The sequence below is a fragment of the Raphanus sativus genome, chromosome 4, assembly GCF_000801105.2.
Source record: "Raphanus sativus cultivar WK10039 chromosome 4, ASM80110v3, whole genome shotgun sequence".
NCBI classification, from domain to species: domain Eukaryota; kingdom Viridiplantae; phylum Streptophyta; class Magnoliopsida; order Brassicales; family Brassicaceae; genus Raphanus; species Raphanus sativus.
Window position 1 is genome coordinate 34,913,802 of NC_079514.1, and position 19,125 is coordinate 34,932,926.

Genomic DNA, 19,125 nt, shown 5'->3' on the forward strand with positions numbered 1-19,125 from the left:
CTTGAGAAAGAAAAAAAAAGAGGAAAAAAATGAAGAAGATTTGAAGATAAGAGCGGCAAGAATTTAGAGTCTGTTAGCTTGACTACGTGAGCCGCTCACGTAGTCTATTAAGAAGTAAAGCGCAAAAGAGTTGAATCTAATAATTAGGTAACGCGGTAGATAAGCGTTTTGTAAATCATTGGATAAGAGTTTTGTGACTTCTGTCGACAATCCTTGCAAATCATTTTAAGGTTAAGGTCAAAGATCTCATAATCAAGCTGATACTTGGCTCATTGAATGCGGATAAGATTAACTTGATAAATTACTCACAGGAATGAATTTACACAACATACACTCACTGCTTTCCTTGGCAAACATTACAATGGGGAAAGCAGTGTCTGGCAAGTTATTCTTTTGAACCTGCAACACAACTTGCAAAAAAAAAATTTAAGACAAGACCAAAAGATTATAAACTAAGATGATGTAGTGTGTGATATACACTTACCATGTAACCTCCCAACAAAAAATGTCAAGAAACTAAGCTCCAAACCATGAGAAGTCATCATCAAATGCACCATAGGAATCAAACCCAGAGTAAAATGTGCTACTTTCAAACGCCGCCAACTCATTGAATGGAGACAGAATGTTACTGTCACTCTGAAACTGAGGAGGCAAATCTCTTCCTGCTACACCTTCTTCATGTAAACCATGGGGTTGAAGTACTCCTACTGAGGCCTCAAACCCGTTGTTGTGAGATGGGTTCATTTCTATAAGATCTTGTTCCTGATTATTCACAAACACTGCAGAGGGATTATAAAAGTTGTAACCTGACCCAAATTGCAACTCCTGATTAAGGTTTGGTCCGTAAACGATTGGTCTCTCGTCTACAGGCATCATAGCGTGTCCATCAACAGGAGGAAGATAAGTATAGTTGTTATCAAACTCAGGAACCACCAATTCCATACCGTTCTCCTCTGCTCCTAAGGCTATGTTTGGTTCCAAAACACCTTCATCATGGTGATGAGTACCGTTGATGTTATGTTCTAGCATAGGCGCATCAACATGATTCATATCATGTATAATATTTCTCTGTTCAGCTTCTTTTCTGCTTCTTGGTCTTTTCCTTCTCTGATGTTTCTCTGCTTTATCTTGATCTCTTACTGGCTGCAAGGTGGCTGTTACTGAACCTGAGGCCTCCTCTGTCCCATCAAAATCATAGTCACTGTCACTGTTGACCACAGTTTTCCTCCTCTCAGCTATCACCTCTCCGGTGTGTCTCAGTTACATTAGATGTTCCATTGTCGTCACTACTATGCTGCTGAATCAAGGACTCCTCTTGGTTCAAAACAGCCAACCAAATCGCGCTCTCTTTAGCTGTCATCTTGTCCTGCAAACACTTAGACTGGCGAACATGCCTCTTAATTTTCGCAACATATGGTTGATCACAGTATAGGTGTCAAATGGGCGGGTTGTCCATTGGTCGTCCACGTCCATATTTAAATGGACTTAATATGGACACACCCATTTTTTCCATGGGTTATGAATGGATAAAATATGGATGACCATTTAAAAAATGGTCTTTATGGGTTTTGGGTTTTATGGACATGGATTGTCCAATGGACAAAAAATTGAGTTTTCCCATCAAAACCGATAAATCGGATTTTTTTTGCCAAAATCACATCACAGCCGTCAAAACCCCAACTTTCCACATCTTCTTGAGATCATGCGGCTTCCTGTAAGGAGGAGGACTCTGGCTCTTCCCTAAACCAAGCTTCACCCACCACTCTTCCTCCCCCGTCGGCCACCAGGGCGGAGCAACCCCTCTCTCCAACGGATACTTCCTCTGAGGAGGATCACAATGCTGCATTAAAGAAGACAGCAAAGACCCCAAAGTAGCATCTTGCAGATCCTGCAGCGAGTTTCTATTCCGGTCTGGTTCCCCAGACAACGCTAAACGCTCTTCTTCGTACTTAGCTATCGCAGCTGGTCCGTTCTTATCAAACCTCACCTTCACCTTCCACCCGGCTCTTATATTATCAGAGGAGCCGCTCACAGGCTTCCCCTTCTCGGGTATGATGCCGTACACGAACCCGCGGAGTTTGCAGACTTCCATTAGCTTCAGCATGTACTTGAGTATACCGTCTTGAGCTCTGGACATCTTCTTCCTCTGCGCTTGATCAGAGATCTTCTTAGGAGTCTCCTTCGTTTGAGAACCGGTTTTTGTTTGTTCTTTGATTCTTTTGAGACGTACACGATCTTTCAACATCCGCCTCTCGAGATCTTCTGCATCAATGTCTTCATCACTCACGTCAATCTCTGCTGCATTGTCGCTAGCTAAGTCATCAGGCTCGTTCTCCATCCTATACCACCAATACATTAACCATTATCAGCTAACCAGTTAACAACAAAGCTTCAATCAGGGCAACTCAAATTTGGAATGAGACTGAACCCAAAGTCTAACATTTCGATTCAACCCACAAAAAGAAATCATCTCTGAGTATTGAAAGTTGAAAACCTTTTGGGAATCATGTCATCAGTTCGAATCCACCTCAGTACAAGAAAGGAGTATAAGCTTAGAATATCATTAAACAGCACGAAAGACAGAACACGGAAATTGAATTCGAATGTTTAGTGTTTACTCACCTGATGTCTGGTACGCACGTGGCAAGATCAGTCCCAGCCATGTACGCAAGTCTGTTCGAAAAACCTTGGCAAAAAAAAAGTCTGTTCAAAAAAGGTCAAACCATTTGAAATCTAAACCTGCGAATGAAGAGATTTAGAGTTTTTTTTTTGTTTTTAGTTCCTTCACCTGTAGTTCAGGTGGAGGAGTATAAAATGGCTGTGGATTGGGAAGGAAGAGGCGATGATTCGTCGTGGACCGAATCAAAAAGTATTTTCTTTTATTTTATTTTCAATCAATTATGTTTTATTTTACTTTTGTTGCAAAAACCAAGTTGTGTTCTCTTTTGTTTTTTTTTTTTCTTTATAATGATTTCTTACTTTATATGTCCTTTTTATTTGTCCTTCCAAAACATTTTTTTTGTCAGCCCTTCCAAAACAATTTATTCTTCTTTATATTGCTAAAAATACAATAATTGTTTTTGCTACCAACATTTAGTCTAGTAAAAATTAAAACGATTCAACTGACCTGGCATTGTATAAATATTTGAATGAAAACTACACACTGCATGACTTATTTTGTCTAATAGAAATTTAATACTCGATAAATTAATATACACTAAAAGCTCTATAAATTAATATAATTTTATAGTCCTAAATTGAGTTTTAGTTCAATTAGTACATCGATAAACTAATAATCTCTATAAATTAATAAAAATTTATAGTTTTGGTGTAGTTCCAACATTATTAATTTATAAAAGTTTCACTGTAAAACGATTTAGCTAATTTGGTACAGTACAAGTATCTGAGTGAAAACTATAAAACACTGCATATCTGTCTTTAGTATTTTAATTACCCGAAATGTATGATGGCTATAAAAATAGCAAACAGTTAGGTTCTAACCGGTGACCATTAAAATATAAATAGTAATGATTAAGAAATGAATGAATAAGAATAAAACTAAAAAAAAATATTTATTACTTTTGTTTCATGTTAATTTTGATAAGGAATATTTTTATTCTATGATTCTTTAAAATTTAAAGAATGATAAAAAATCGAACATAACAAAAGTTTTCCATAAATGGTGTAATTTTAAAGAATGAGTAGAAAATGATCATTTTAATTAGTTCTCTATGTCATCAGTTAAAGTTATATTTTTTTTATTTATTGTCATTGATTTATACAAACTCATACTAATTCCATAAATCATGCTGGTAGCTTTGCATCTATGTGAACGACAAATATCGGTTGTTTCTGGATATTTCGTGCTAAACTTTCCGCCTTCAAACTATGTGTTCGCGGTACATGAATGATGTATGAGCTGATAAATCATTTTTAAAAGGTGTTGATATCTTCTAAATAACTTGCAAACACATGTCATTTCTTCACCAGTTAAAACCTTATATTTTTTTGATAAATTAATACTAGCTTAATACAGCTCATATCATATCGTCATCTATAATTAAAAAAAATAGTTATATTGCCGAGTAGGAGTATTAAATACAGCATAATACACGCTTAACGTGCTTCAGTACAAAAATATAATGGAGGAGCGTACAAGAAATAAAATCATGGAACCAAAGCCTATTAGAGCATGCCTATTAGCGGTTGTAAAGGGGTTCATGGGCTCGGATTCATAGGGCTGGAAGAGAAAAAAAAAAGAAAAATAGGCTAATTTTGGTGACCCGTCTCTTGGCGATGATCCGTCCGTAGCTGAGTTCAAGACACGTGTCGCGCTGAGATTGGGCCCGTGTTTTCGAGTTGAAGCGGAGTAATTCGCGAAACCTTTCATTTTCTTTTATTCCGCAAAAGCTAGGGTTTCTTTCTCCTCTAGGCGATTCAGAGGCGATTTGGGCAGGGAAGGGTTGTCAGCGATTCTTAATCGATTTAGGGTTTTCGTAGTAGGGTTCAAAATCGTGTTGGGGTTTTCAATTAATCTTCATGCGGGGCTGTATTAACCGAGTTATGGTTGGTTTGTCTGGGATTCAAAATTGATTTGGGGATTTAGGGTTAGGGTTCGAAATTGATAAAGGGTTACGGTTCTTAATCCATTATATCTCGTTTAAGAGTTTTTAATCGTCATGACGGGTTGATCTCATATTTTTCGATATACTTTGACCACTTTGATGACTTTTCTTATTTTTTTGTGTCTGCTACAGATGGATCCCGCAGCAGAGAGAAGAGACATGAAGAGGAACATTGAGTACAACAACAGCTTGCAATATGTGGCTGATTCAGAGTACGGGATACCGACAAGGTGTTACTGTGGTGGGAGAATGATTGACGAGGTTCAGGGGAAGGAGGAGAGAGACACTCTTCCTGGGAAGCGCTTCTTCACATGCATAAACTACCAGGTAATAATCTTTGTTTCTGTTTATTTCTGTTTTTTTCTTACTGATTTTGATGAATTGTATTTTTTTATGGTTTAACCAAGGCTGATGGGCTCCATTATCGTCAGCCTTGGGTTCATGGTGTCCAGGAGGAAATCGAGAAGCTCACTAACCGCCTGGAGGCGGCTGAGAAGGTGATCAAGGAGGTGCCCATCCTCAATCAACAGATTGAGTCACTTGAGGTAATCTCTTCTCTCTTCATTGCATTGCTTATTTGTTTTGTTGTTTCATTAGTTTAGTGAAGAAAACGTATTAACTCATTTTCTTTTTGTTGTTTACATGTCCAGGAACAAGTTAATAGGCTCTCTGGCCAGGTGGATGTTCTCAGTGTGAAGGTCGCTGACCTGGAGATGGTCTGCTTCGATTGAAAAGCAAAGGTAAGACTCAACTCTCGATTAGTGTTTGTGTTTCTTCGATTCCTGCAATTGTGTTAATTTTTTTTTTAATATGTTAAGCGTATATAAACTAAACTACAAGTAGTTCAGTTTATAAACTATAAACTACAAGCTTAAAGTATAACTAGAACTACAACTACAAGCTTAAAGTATAACTAGACCTACAACCTTAAACTACAACTAGAAGCTTATTAAAATCGATCATAAATTATATCTGTTTGTTGGTTGGTTGCTGTGGTGTGATTAATATGGAATTGTACTGAGCTTTAAAAAATTGTTTGCACTGATTTGATAGTTAGAGTTTAATGAAGTTGTTGTGTGATCAATGTTTGGTAGTTAGAGATAAATGTAGTAGCAAATAGTAGTTTAAAAAGATAGCAAAGCCACTTCTAAAACACACACATATCAAACCCAAACCGAAACCAAAATGGAACCTTTAGTCCAAACCTCTTCCGCGTCAGCAAACCAAAGACGAAAGTGGTTACCCAAAGAGGACGTTGTGCTCATCAGTGCTTGGTTGAACACCAGCAAGGATGCCATCGTCAGTACTGACCAGAAGGCAGGAGCTTTTTGGAAGAGAATCGTCGACTACGTGAACGGAAGCCCTCAGCTCAGTGGCGCCGTCCCTAGAGAGTGGAGTCAGTGTAAGCAGAGGTGGGGGAGAATCAACGAGCAGGTGTGCAAGTTTGTCGGCTGCTATGAAGTAGCTGTGAGGGAGCAAGCTAGTGGTCAAAACGAGAATGATGTCATGAAGGCTGCCCATGACATCTTCTTGAATGACATTGGCATCAATTTCAGCCTTGAACATTGTTGGAGGGAACTACGCTTCGATCAGAAATGGAAATCACTCGCTGTGCCCAAAGAAGGTCCCAAGGAGAAAAGGAAGGAGGTGGTGGCTGAGGAGGAAGGTGCGGATGTTCGGCCTCCTGGTGTCAAGGCTTGCAAAGCAGCCAAACGCAAGAGGCAGGGTTATGATGAGATACATAGCATGCTTGCTGTGAAAAAGGAGATACAGCAACATAAACTCTTAGAGCGTCTCCTTGCCAAAGACCCTACACATCTAACTGCAAGCAAAATCACCCTCATGGACAAACTCATTTCTGAAATGATTTGAAATGGGTTTGTACTTCTATCGATTGTTTGATTGCTGTTGTGGTTCATTTGGATAATATGATAGCTTAAGTTGTTCATTTGTACTTCATGTTCGTTTGCTTGATCTTGTGGTTCATGTTGATAGGTTGATAGATATACATTGTACTTCTTTTGTTTGGTTGCTTTGTGTATTTTATTATGTTTGGTTGCTTTGTACTTCTTTTGTTTGGTTGCTTTGTACTAAATCATTGTTTATTTTGTCTTGCAGGTCACGGGCTGTAGTGCAACTTGTATGGCAGGAAGGAAAGAAGGAAGGAAGGTGTTGAATTTGTAGCTTTATGTTTGTAGTGTATCACGGGAAGTGTAGTATTTTGTTTCTTTCTACACTTGTTTTCAATTCACGGATGTACCCACTTTGTACTTGTTTGGCTGCTCATGTGTTTCACGGGTAGCAACCAATTTTCTACTACTTGTATCGGCCATGTACTATCTGTTCTCTATATATAAAGCTGGTCTTTGTTTATGAAATTTGTCCACTCTTTACTCTTCTCTATATCTCTCTTTGCTCTACTCAGTCTTTACTCTTATTTAACTCTTCTCAATTGTCCACTCTTTGCTCTGCTCTTCTTTACTCTTCTCAGTCTTTACTCTTCTCTCTATCTCAACCACATACACTACAACAATCAAGGCAAGTATCAAAACAAGTTAACGTTTCTCTTCTTTACTCTTCTCTCTATCTCAACCACATACACTACAACAATCAAGGCAAGTATCAAAACAAGTTAACGTTTCTCTTCTTTACTCTTCTCTCTATCTCAACCAATTTTTTTTATAACTCTTCTCTATACCACAAGTATTAAAGTAGTGCAACATATAATTTTTTTTATATAAAAAGATATGTTTCTTATTAAACAAGGGAAGCCTTAAATTTTTTTTTTAAAGTTGTGAAACATATAATTTTTTTTATAAAAAAAATAATGTTTCTTATTAAACAAGTGAAGCCTTAATTTTTTTTTTTTAAAGTTGTGAAACATATAATTTTTTTTATAAAAAAAATAATGTTCTTATTAAACAAGTGAAGCCTTAATTTTTTTTTTAAAGTTGTGAAACATATAATTTTTTTTATAAAAAATAATGTTTCTTATTAAACAAGTGAAGCCTTAATTTTTTTTTTAAAGTTGTGAAACATATAATTTTTTTTATAAAAAAAATAATGTTTCTTATTAAACAAGTGAAGCCTTAATTTTTTTTTTAAAGTTGTGAAACATATAATTTTTTTTATAAAAAAAATAATGTTTCTTATTAAACAAGTGAAGCCTTAATTTTTTTTTTTAAAGTTGTGAAACATATAATTTTTTTTATAAAAAAAATAATGTTTCTTATTAAACAAGTGAAGCCTTAATTTTTTTTTTTAAAAGATATGTTTCTTATTAAAGTAGTGAAACATATAATTTTTTTATAATACAATATTTCATTTTGGTTTATAATTTGACCAAAAACAATTATATATAATAGAATTGTCCATTTCTTTTTAAAAAATAATATTTCATTTTGGTTTAGTAGGAAGGAGGAAGAGTTCAAGTGATGTCTTTCTCATCAGATGATGCAGCAGATAGATTAATTGAAGATACGTTTGACCAACATGTTGATAATTTTATCGACCAACAAGTTGATAATTTCATCGACCAACAAATTAACAAGCCGAAGAGACGAGCTTATATCGAAAGACATAGGGAGCAAGGCCACCAAGACCTTTGGAACGACTATTTCAGTGAAAATCCTACATACCCACCAGAAATGTTTAGGCGGCGTTTTCGAATGACCAAGCCATTGTTCCTTTCCATTGTCGATCGCCTGAGTAATGAAGTTCCATACTTTCGTCAAAGACCAAATGCTCACGGAAGGTACGGCCTATCTGCACTTCAAAAGTGTACTGCGGCTATACATATGCTAGCATATGATCAATCGGGAGATACATATGACGAATATCTCCGACTTGGTGAGAGTACCGCACTTTTATGTTTGGAGAAGTTCAACGAAGCGATAATACAATTGTTTGGTGATGAGTATCTACGAAAACCTACACCAACTGATCTTCAACGATTACTCGATATCGGAGAGGTACGCGGATTTCCGGGAATGATAGGCAGCATCGACTGTATGCATTGGGAGTGGAAAAACTGCCCAAGGTCTTGGAGAGGGCAGTACCCACGAGGTCACGGAAAGCCGACCATTGTCTTAGAGGCTGTGGCATCACAAGATCTTTGGATATGGCACGCATTTTTCGGTTTACCAGGTACCCTCAATGATATTAATGTTCTCGATCGGTCACAAGTTTTTTCTGACATTATACAAGGTCGAGCTCCTAAAGTTAATTTCACGGTCAACGGCCACAATTATCGTATGGCGTACTACCTTACAGACGGAATCTATCCAAAATGGTCAACATTTATCCAATCCATCCCACTACCTCAAGGTCTTAAAGCTGAGCTTTTTGCTGAAAAACAAGAATCCGCCAGAAAAGATGTCGAACGTGCTTTCGGAGTTTTGCAATCAAGGTTTGCAATAGTAAAAAATCCTGCTCTACTATGGGACAAGGAAAAGATTGGAAAGATTATGAGAACTTGTGTCATACTACACAATATGATAGTGGAGAACGAACGAAACACATATATTCTGTCCGATACATCTGAGTTCGAGTCAGGAGAGTCAAGCAGGAGTTCACAGGTGGATATCTCGCAACCTACGGACTCCCCTTCCAACTTCGTTAATAGGCATGACATTCAAGCTCAAATTCGGGATCAACAGAAACATAATCGTTTGAAAGCCGATTTAATTGAAAATATATGGCAAAAATTTGGTAATCTAGATGAATAATCTTTGTATGTTATTGAATTTTCATTGTATTAAATAAAAACTTTTTTAAAATTTTTTTTAAAAAAATATTATTTTATTCTTATGAACCCCATATTCGGGTTCACTAATGGAAGAGCAAAATAAATACAGGTTCATCACTATTCACGGGCCCACCAAAAAACTATTAAAAATGCCTATGAACCCCCTCCCCCCCCAGAATACCCGTCCCCGTCTTAGTCGAATACCTTTTCATTCCTTCCGCAACCAAAGGGATCACTAATGGGCATGCTCTTAGTAGTATTTTAGCTCCACTAGAGAGAGTCAACGAGATGGAACCTGAGTTTTGGTGGTGGGACGGCAGTGTCAACGAGTTGAAGAACTTGTTTGTCGCATACCATCTATACTATTAAAGCAGAATCCTATTGCTCTTTTTACTAAAAATGCTCTTTTCTTTACTAATGCCACTGCTTTTCCACATAAATCGATTCTCTCAGTAAGGATAGTCCCGTAATTTGCATACACAACGAGTTTAGTCATTTATATTGGCGCTTGATGAGTTTTTGTTATATTAAAAAGCCCATAATTTGGTTCTTTCCGATCTTTGAATGACTTTAAAACAGGTCCACTACCTACCAATATGAGATGTGAACCCACCACGTTTTCTAAAAAAAATTTATTAATACATCTAATGTATATTAATATATATTTATATAGTACAGATTATAATATTAGTGAGTGCTAATCTCAGAAAGTTAAAACTAAACCCCAAATACATTAGATGAACCATAACCCTAAACTTACTTTATATCATTTTTAAATTAATATTTTTCAAAAATACAATCAACAATAATTTCAAGAAAATGCTATTCAAATTAGTATATTCCAAACTACAGATACGGTTTTTTTAGAAGTCGATATTAATCAAAGATAATTCATATGTTTATTTAAAATTCTTAATAACGAAATTAAAGTTGTTACAAAATGGTAATTATTTAAAAATGCAAATATTGAAGGGTATATTCCATATTTTGTAACTAGATGTTTTACAATCCAGTCTGTTATTTCAGTTAATAATGATAACGATTTTACATTGTATTCAAAATGTAGATTTTATTCGATTCCTAAGTATATTCCATAATTTATTATTAGTTTAAAACATATTTATAAAATTATTTACTAATTTTTTAAAGCACAAAAACGATATAACATTGGTACTAAATAACTTGGTAAACAATTATGTATTTGATGCACTATATCGTACAACCTGGCCATCAAGTATACGTATTAACTAAAAAATATTTTCTTCTTTATATCTAAGATATTATGACGATACATATTCCAACAGAAATCTAAATATATAACAGTATATGAAAAATCTCGCTAACAATAACATTTTTAAATCTTTTTTTGCTTGATCACAACTCTACGGATTTCCTTAACTGAAACCGAATATGCGAGATTTATTTCGGCGACCTTTAGTGACCGTCAAGTAAACCTAATACTATATATACACCCCGAACACACACCAATTTTTCTCACATCTATTCATAGCTACAGTATCGAAAACCCTATAATGTTCGGAATAATGCAAGTCACTTCTTTGAAAGATGTACAACGAAATGCACGGAGACACCCTTGAGAGTGGATGGAAAGTGCATGTGAAAGTGTTGCACATTTGGAAGCAGTACAATCCATTGCACAGAGACATCCTTGAAGTCGTGCTATCAGAAGAAAATGTGAGTTTTTTGGTTATACATGTTCTGTTAATAGTGTTTACTCTATTCTATAACTTTTAAGTTTATTTTCTAACTGACTATTATTGATTGTTTAATGCATGTACAAGGGAAATAAAATCCATGCCTCTTGCAAGGGATATTTGCTCATCTATAAAATATGAGAAAGCCAAATGGGATAGTGACTTAACTTTTGTCATCACCATAATCTCTCTTTTTGTGATGGTAAATGTTCACTTCCAAGTTCCAACCTATTTGTCCGGATCCAAATTTGTCATAGCTGTCAAATGTAAAATTCAAACAGATATTAATAAACTAATAATTTTAAATTTCTATGCAGTTACGATTTATATTAATGTAAAAAAGACAAAGAATCTGGAAATAATTTATCTTTTATTTTAAAATCATGTTGTTCTCCTTAGAAGAATGAAATCCAGAATTTCAGAAAGTATACTATTCCTGAAAGCCAAAAAAAGAATTATCCTTTTCTAACAATACAACAGACTCTTACGCTTTCTTGCCATTGTTATTTGTCTTTTGTTTTCCAGAATTTTTTTGAATCAATTTTAAAACGATCAGATTTTTATTTATTAACTATGGATAAAAAATAAAGACGTGAAAACAGATTTACCATTTGTGGTCTTTCAAATCTTCTTTGGACTTTGTCAAAGAGAGCTGGAAAGGTGAATTTCGTCAACCATCTCAAACTCATCGTGTCTTTCACGGATGCCTTCAGATTCAACATGCAAAACAAGTAATTTTTTTTTAGATCTTTATCTCTGCTAAAAGAAAAAGTTAGAGAAAATCACCTAAATAGATACGAAACAGTGAAGTCCTCTGTGGATCTACCGAGTTGAATCCTCGGGAAGTTTTCCAGCAAATCTGAAAAAATAAATTGGTAGTTCTTTGATTTGCTACCATCGATTCTCACCTCTTCAAGCAGTAGTTTCCATCTTTACCACCGGAAGTACGCCGTGGTCGTTCATATCATGAGTTCTCTAGCTTCAATTAAAAGTTTTGCCATGGAAATCGTCTTCCGATAAAAAAAACCGAGACAGAAAATTCTGTTCTTTCCTTTTTGTTTTTTTTTTCAAACTTAATGGTCATCGACTACACAATTTTGTCGGTTATGATAGTTTTACTTTGGGCCACTCGGGTTGTATTTCCATTTCTTATTTCTTTGTGCAATTTGGGCACATTTCAAATATTTAGTTTGTAGTAACAAACATGATTAAACATATGGCTATTAGTTTTACTTTTTCTTAATCTATGTATAGACATTCCTAAAATATCTATATATTACTATAAAACACGTAAATATTTATTCAAAGCTTAGTATAATAGTATATTAACAAATTAAAATTGTATATAAAATAACTTTACCAAAAAAAAGTCTCATCATCATAAATTTATTCTAAAAATAATAAAATAATAATAAAATTGTTTAGAAAAATACCACTTTAATTCCTTTCACAACATCAATCCAAATTTTGTAAGCATCACAATTTACTAATAGAATAATAATAAAGAAAGATGATAATTGTTTTTCAAAAAAATCATAAAGATGCTAATTTTATGTTTGCTAAAAAATTACAAACATATTACATTTCCCAATTATTTTCAAATTGAAAAGAAATTTAAGACGGAAACAAACCCGCGCTTTGAAAGCGCGGATCAAAATCTAGTTATTTTCTTAAACGGAAATAAGAATTTTAGATCGTGGTTGCGATTACGACTGCAGCTCATTTGGGGTGTAAGGATTAAAGTTGTAGTTTGATTTGGAAACCAACAAAAATAATTTTTTTATTAAATACTCCCTCCGTTTCATATTACATGTCGTTCTAACCTTATACACACAGATTAAGAAAACATTTAATTTTACATATTTCCAAAATAAAAACACTATTACCAATACACCTAACCATGTATCAACCAGTAGAAAAATAGAAAAGAGAATATTGCCAATAAATTTTGCATTGAAAACCGAAAACGACACTTATTTTGAAACAAAAAATTTCCTCTAGAACGACATATAATTTGAAAGGGAGGGAGTACAATGGTACTAATGAATTAACTCTGTCAAATAAAATATTCTCTATAATGAACATTATTTTAGATTTTTTATTTTGTTTCAAAATAATTGTTGTTCTATAATTTTAATATAATTTTGTACATTAAATCTATTTTTATCCTTCTGAATAACCAATAAATTTTTATTTAAATCATTTAATTTAATTAACTATATATTAAATAATAATATATTAGTCTAATATATAATTTTTAATTTCTATAAAAGTGTCAAAGTAACGCTTATCAAAAAAATAAAGAGAATATATTCATGCAGTTTGTTTGGGAACCAAACACAAAGAGATCTATTTATATATAATTGAGTTTATTCACTCCTGAGCCTATCCACGTAGGATTCCAATCTGGAAACTCCCCTCTTAGCATTGCGCCACGTGTCGTTTTTAAGTTATACGGTGCGTTTGGTTTCATTACGTAGGGACGGGCAGGTTTTCTTGGTTTTTGTTTCAGTAACATTTAGGTTAGGCCTGGGCATTCGGATTACCAGTTCGGATCCAGGTCGGATTTTTCGGATTTTGGATATTTCGGAACTAGTAAAAATAGTACCGATCGGATAATTTAAAATTTCGGTTCGGATACGGTTCGGTACCTGTCGGATCCGGTTATATCTGAAGTAACCAAAAACTTAACGGATTCGATTAATATTTATAAATTTATTATATATATATATATATATAGATATAGATATAAACTTTAAAATACATATATAAACACTATATGATGCATTGGTGTAGTGTCACGTGATGTGGTAAGTGTAGGATGAAGTTCATGGTTCGATTCGCTAGTGATGCATATTAAATTTTACATCTCGGATACCCGTACGGATCTCGGATTTTTCGGATACCCATACAGATTTCGAATTTCTCGGATACCCGTACGGATTTCGGATATACCCGGAACCGATCCGGTATCCGACCAATTTTAAAACCTCATCCGACCGGGTATTTTTCTAGAACCGAACCCGATCCGAGACCCGATTTTTCGGGTAATTACCGGTTCGGATCTTCGGATCCGTATAATTTGCCCAGGTCTAATTTAGGCTTTATTGGGCTACAATAATCTTTATTTAGGCCTGTTACAGAAGAAAGAAAAAAACTAATCCTGCTACTTGCGTTCAACAATGAGGTTGTCGGCATCTTCTGTTCGTCATGCTCATCAACGTCTCATTCATCTCCAACAATGGAGTTTGGAGAGAGCTATTTTAGACGAATCGTGATGAGAATTACCCAGATCGAGAAATATTGGTGTCGTTTCATCTCCGGTTCTTCTCCCCAGGAACGTTATGATAGAGCTAAACCGTAACTCCACCGAATAGGAATTGATGTTCGTAAAACAACGATTCCTTCTCACAAGTCGAAGATATCGAAGAGAATCAACCTCCAAACTTAATGAGTAAAAGTGTTTACAGAAGTTTAGAATTTGAGAGAAAATACAAGTTCTAAATCGAGAATGAATATAGAAAAGTGTTTGTTGCAGTATTTAATATGAGTTTGTTAGTCTGTAACAAACTCATTCAATCTTCATCGTCCACGTGTTCCCATTTTCTCCTCTTCTTATTTCGAATACTCCCTCCATTTATTTACATCTCCACCCTCCACGTGTACTTCTATTAACTCCTGTATCACATCCTTCCCCTCCAAGAAACCTTGACCTCAAGGTTTAAAATGTGGAAACTTCTTCTGCAAATCAAACAAAAGCTCCCATGTTGCCTCTTCAACCGGTTCATTAGACCATTTAACTAGTACCATAGTAGCAGCACGACCTTGACGTTGAACCATCTTGCGCTCTACTATCAGCTCAGGCTCCTTCAGCAAGACGTCAGAACTAGCTGCAGGTAACTGAGTCGCAACTTGTATATTACCCACGAGCTCCTTAAGTTGCGACACATGAAAAACCGGATGGATTGAAGATGATTGAGGTAACTCCAACTTATAAGCCACCTTGCCACAAGTGTCAATGATTTTATACGGACCAAAGTACTTAGGGGCCAGCTTCTGATTTCCTCTGATCACCAATGACTTCTGCCTGTAAGGCTGTAACTTCACAAAGACATAATCTCCAATCTCAAAGCTTCTGTCAGTCCTGTGAAGATCAGCATTTTGTTGCATTCGGTGTTGAGCGCGAAGTAGATGGAACTTAAGAATCAAGATCATGTTTTCACGTTCCTGTAATGTTCTCGCCACCACTGCAACTTTAGATTCACCCGGCAAGTAGGGTAGATGAATAGGAGGTGGTTGACCATACACAGCTTCAAACGGTGTGATATGTGTGGCCGTATGAAAGCTTGTATTATACCAGTACTCTGCAAGAGGAATCCATTTAGACCACAAGTAAGGACGATCACTGCACATACATCTGAGATAAGTCTCCAAGCATCGATTCACCACTTCTGTTTGTCCATCACTTTGAGGGTGATAGGCCGAAGAGAAGTTGAGTCCTACACCTTGCAAAGCAAACAACTCTCTCCAAAAATCACTCAAAAAGACTGCATCTCTATCACTCACGATCGTTCTAGGTAACCCATGCAAACGGAAAACTGTATCCAAGAATGCCTGAGCCACTGTAAGTGCAGTGTAAGGATGAGCAAGAGTCATAAAGTGAGCTGCTTTTGATAGTCTATCAACCACCACGAAAATCACAGACTTCCCAAAAGAGAGAGGAAGACCATCTATGAAGTCCATTGATATATCAGTCCAAATACTCTCAGGAATGGGTAATGGTTGAATAAGACCAGGAGACGCTGCATTATCATACTTACATGTCTGACAAACACCACACTGTCTGATAAAAGCATGAATATCTTTTGACAGTCCCTTCCAATAGAATAAACCCTTAACCCTCTGCATCGTAGCATCTCTTCCCGAATGTCCTCCAACCCCAGAGCTGTGGAGCCAGTCAAGGATTTTATTTCTCAACTCTCTGTTTGCAGGAACAGCTATCTTGCTTTTCCTTCGTAAAATATTTTGAACCCAAGAGTAATGCTTCTTACCACCTGGTTCCTTCTTCAGCTTCTCAATAATCTGCTTCATCTCATCATCTTGATTATAACCCTCCTTTATCTCCTTCATCAGATCACAATCTGAAACCGACATAGACATATGTAACACCTCTGCTCCCTCAACACGAGATAAAGCATCAGCAGCCACATTATCTTTACCCTGCCTATACTGTATCTCATAATCGAATTCTAGTAGCTTAGGTAGCCACTGCTGTTGTATAGGTGTATTCAGACGTTGTTCAAGGAGATATTTAAGGCTCTTCTGGTCAGTTTTAATCACAAAGTGGCGATGGAGAAGGTAGTGTCGCCATTTTTGAACAGCAAAAACAACTGCTAAGAGCTCTTTCTCGTAATCGGATAGATGCAGTTGTTTTCCTTTCAAATGTCTACTAATGTAGGCGACAGGGTGACCTTCCTGCATAAGAACTGCACCAATACCACTCCCACTTGCATCTGTCTCTACCACAAACGGTTTGTCAAACCGAGGCAACGCTAATACTGGAGCTTTGCATAAAGCGTTTTTCAACCCTCCAAATGAATCATCAGCTTCAGGACACCATGAGAACCCTTCTTTCTTGGTTAACGTTGTCAAAGGTCTGGCAATTGTTCCAAAGTCTTTTACAAACCTTCTGTAATACCCAGCTAATCCAAGAAACCCACGAAGTTGCTTCACAGATTTAGGTTGAGGCCACTCTGCAACTGCTTTAACCTTGTTAGGATCTGTTGAAATACCTCGTTTCTCAATGTAGTGACCCAGATATTCTACCCTCTCAGTAGCAAACTCACACTTACTCTCCTTAGCAAATAGGCTATTACTTCTCATCACTTCAAACACTTCTCTGAGATGTTGTTCGTGTTCTTCCAAAGACTTGCTATACACAAGGATATCATCAAAGAAAATCAATACCGATTTCCTTAAAAACTCTCTGAAAACTGAGTTCATTAAGCTCTGAAATGTGGCAGGAGCATTTGTGAGTCCAAAAGGCATCACCAAATACTCATAATGACCACTGTGAGTCTTGAATGCTGTCTTGTGTATATCATCAACATCCATCCTCACCTGATGATAGCCTGCACGGAGATCGATCTTGGAATATATCACTGATCCTCCTAATTCATCCATTAAATCTTCAATGAGTGGAATCGGAAACCTATCCTTGATAGTCAACTCATTAAGGCCTCTGTAATCCACACATAACCTCCAAGATCCATCCTTCTTCTTCACTAGTACAACTGGAGATGCATAAGGACTACTACTCGGTTGTATAGTACCACTCTTCATCATATCCTGCACCATCTTGTCAATTTCATTCTTCTGATAAAGAGCATAACGGTAAGGCCTTTGATTGACCGGATTGGCGCCTTCTAGTAGTGGTATTTTGTGATTATGATTCTCTCGAAATGGTGGTAACTTGGTTGGTTCCACGAAAATGTCTGCAAACTCTGTTAAGAGTTGTTGAATTGCAGGCGGTATCTTCGTGTTATCTCCACCCTCTATAGCACATAACTCCATATGACCCTCTGGTATTGCTTCATAAGCGTAGATCATTGATAACTGCGGTTGAGAATCACTGATCTTGTTGATCTTAGCTGCCTTAGCTTCTCTGACCGAGCCCGGATGAATGCCATTCAACGTCACCTTCTTCGACTCATACTTAAACTGCATCACCAATCTATCAAAATCCCAGGTAATAGGCCCCAACGTTTTTAACCATTGAACCCCAAGCACCATATCACAATTCCCTAGATCAATAACCATGAAGTCTGCTTGAAAGGAATGGCCCTGAGAATTCCATCTCAACTTCTCAACCTTTCCTGTTACCCTCAACTGACCTCCATCAGCTACTGTTACTTTTGCCAAACCCGGTGGAATAACCTTGCAACCAAGACGATTTGCCACTTTAGTATCCATAAAGTTGTGTGTTGAACCCGAATCAATCAACACAAACAATGGCTTCTTTGCATAGATTCCTTTAACCTTCATAGTAGTGTAATCCGAAACACCGGCTATAGCATTAACAGAGATGTGAGCAATTTCACCTTCTTCGTTTTGTTGTTCAAGAATTGCTCTAACTTCTCCATCTTCCAACTCCTCTTCTTCATTAACATCCATTAAGTAAAGTTGTGCCTTCTTATGCGTCAGATAGTGAGCGGGTGTGAATTTTTCATCACAAAAGTAGCACAATCCTTTAGCTCTTCGGTCACTCATCTCTGCTGGTGTTAAGAACTTCCTAGGTTGCAAAATAGGGTTCTTCTGCTGTTCTGAGCTCACAGCTACTACCGCTTTTTGCTCCCCTTCCTTCTTATGTTGAAATGAGTTCTTACTGAAAGATTGTTTTGACCCTGACCACACCGACTGCTTCGTAGGATGTGCCATCTCATACAATCGCCCAAGCACAAAGCATTGCCTCACAGTTTGAGGTTGAAACATCCTCACATGCATCTGAGTCTCATTTCTCAGCCCTGCTAGGTAAGCACTCATCAAATACTGTTCAGATAGCTTCACTCGTGACCTTATGAGCTCAAACTTCTCATTGTACTCAACTATTCCATCAGTCTCCTGTAACCGCTTCAACTCCGCTATAGGATCATCAAGTACTTCTTCAAATCTTTCTATCAGTAATCCTTTGTATGTGTTCCACTCCGTTAACAGATCTGAACCATTTTCAGATTGCATCACCGCTTGATGCCAAGTGGAAGCAGAGCCATCAAAATGGATCGATGATAACCTCACTTTCAACTCTTCAGGAGTATTATCAATCGTAAAAAACTCTTCCACCTTAAACAACCATTCTCTAATCTTATCACCTCCAAAACGTGGAAAATCAAGTCGACCTAATCTCGTCATGCCATTATAGGTTTGATTTGTACCCGATCTGGAACTGCGAGGTTGATCGATGACTGGATTGTTGATTTCATGCGTTGATGGTTGTTGAAATCGCTCGATGCTACTGATCGCCTTCTCCGTCTTCTCCGTA

At 36.5% G+C, this 19,125-nt stretch overlaps 2 protein-coding genes and 1 pseudogene across 2 annotated transcripts; 2 read left to right on the forward strand and 1 right to left on the reverse strand.

Moving 5' to 3' along the window:
• Positions 1–269: 269 nt before the first annotated feature.
• On the reverse strand, positions 270–7,514 carry LOC108855013 (ETHYLENE INSENSITIVE 3-like 3 protein; annotated as a pseudogene).
• On the forward strand, positions 5,811–6,497 carry LOC108850807 (glutathione S-transferase T3-like). The gene has a single exon (XM_018624281.1). It carries the CDS (start codon positions 5,811–5,813, stop codon positions 6,495–6,497), a length of 687 nt encoding a protein of 228 aa, XP_018479783.1.
• Positions 7,515–8,059: 545 nt separating the features above from the next.
• LOC108850809 (uncharacterized) lies at positions 8,060–9,352 on the forward strand. The gene has a single exon (XM_018624282.2). It carries the CDS (start codon positions 8,060–8,062, stop codon positions 9,350–9,352), a length of 1,293 nt encoding a protein of 430 aa, XP_018479784.2.
• The last annotated feature ends 9,773 nt before the right edge of the window (positions 9,353–19,125 follow it).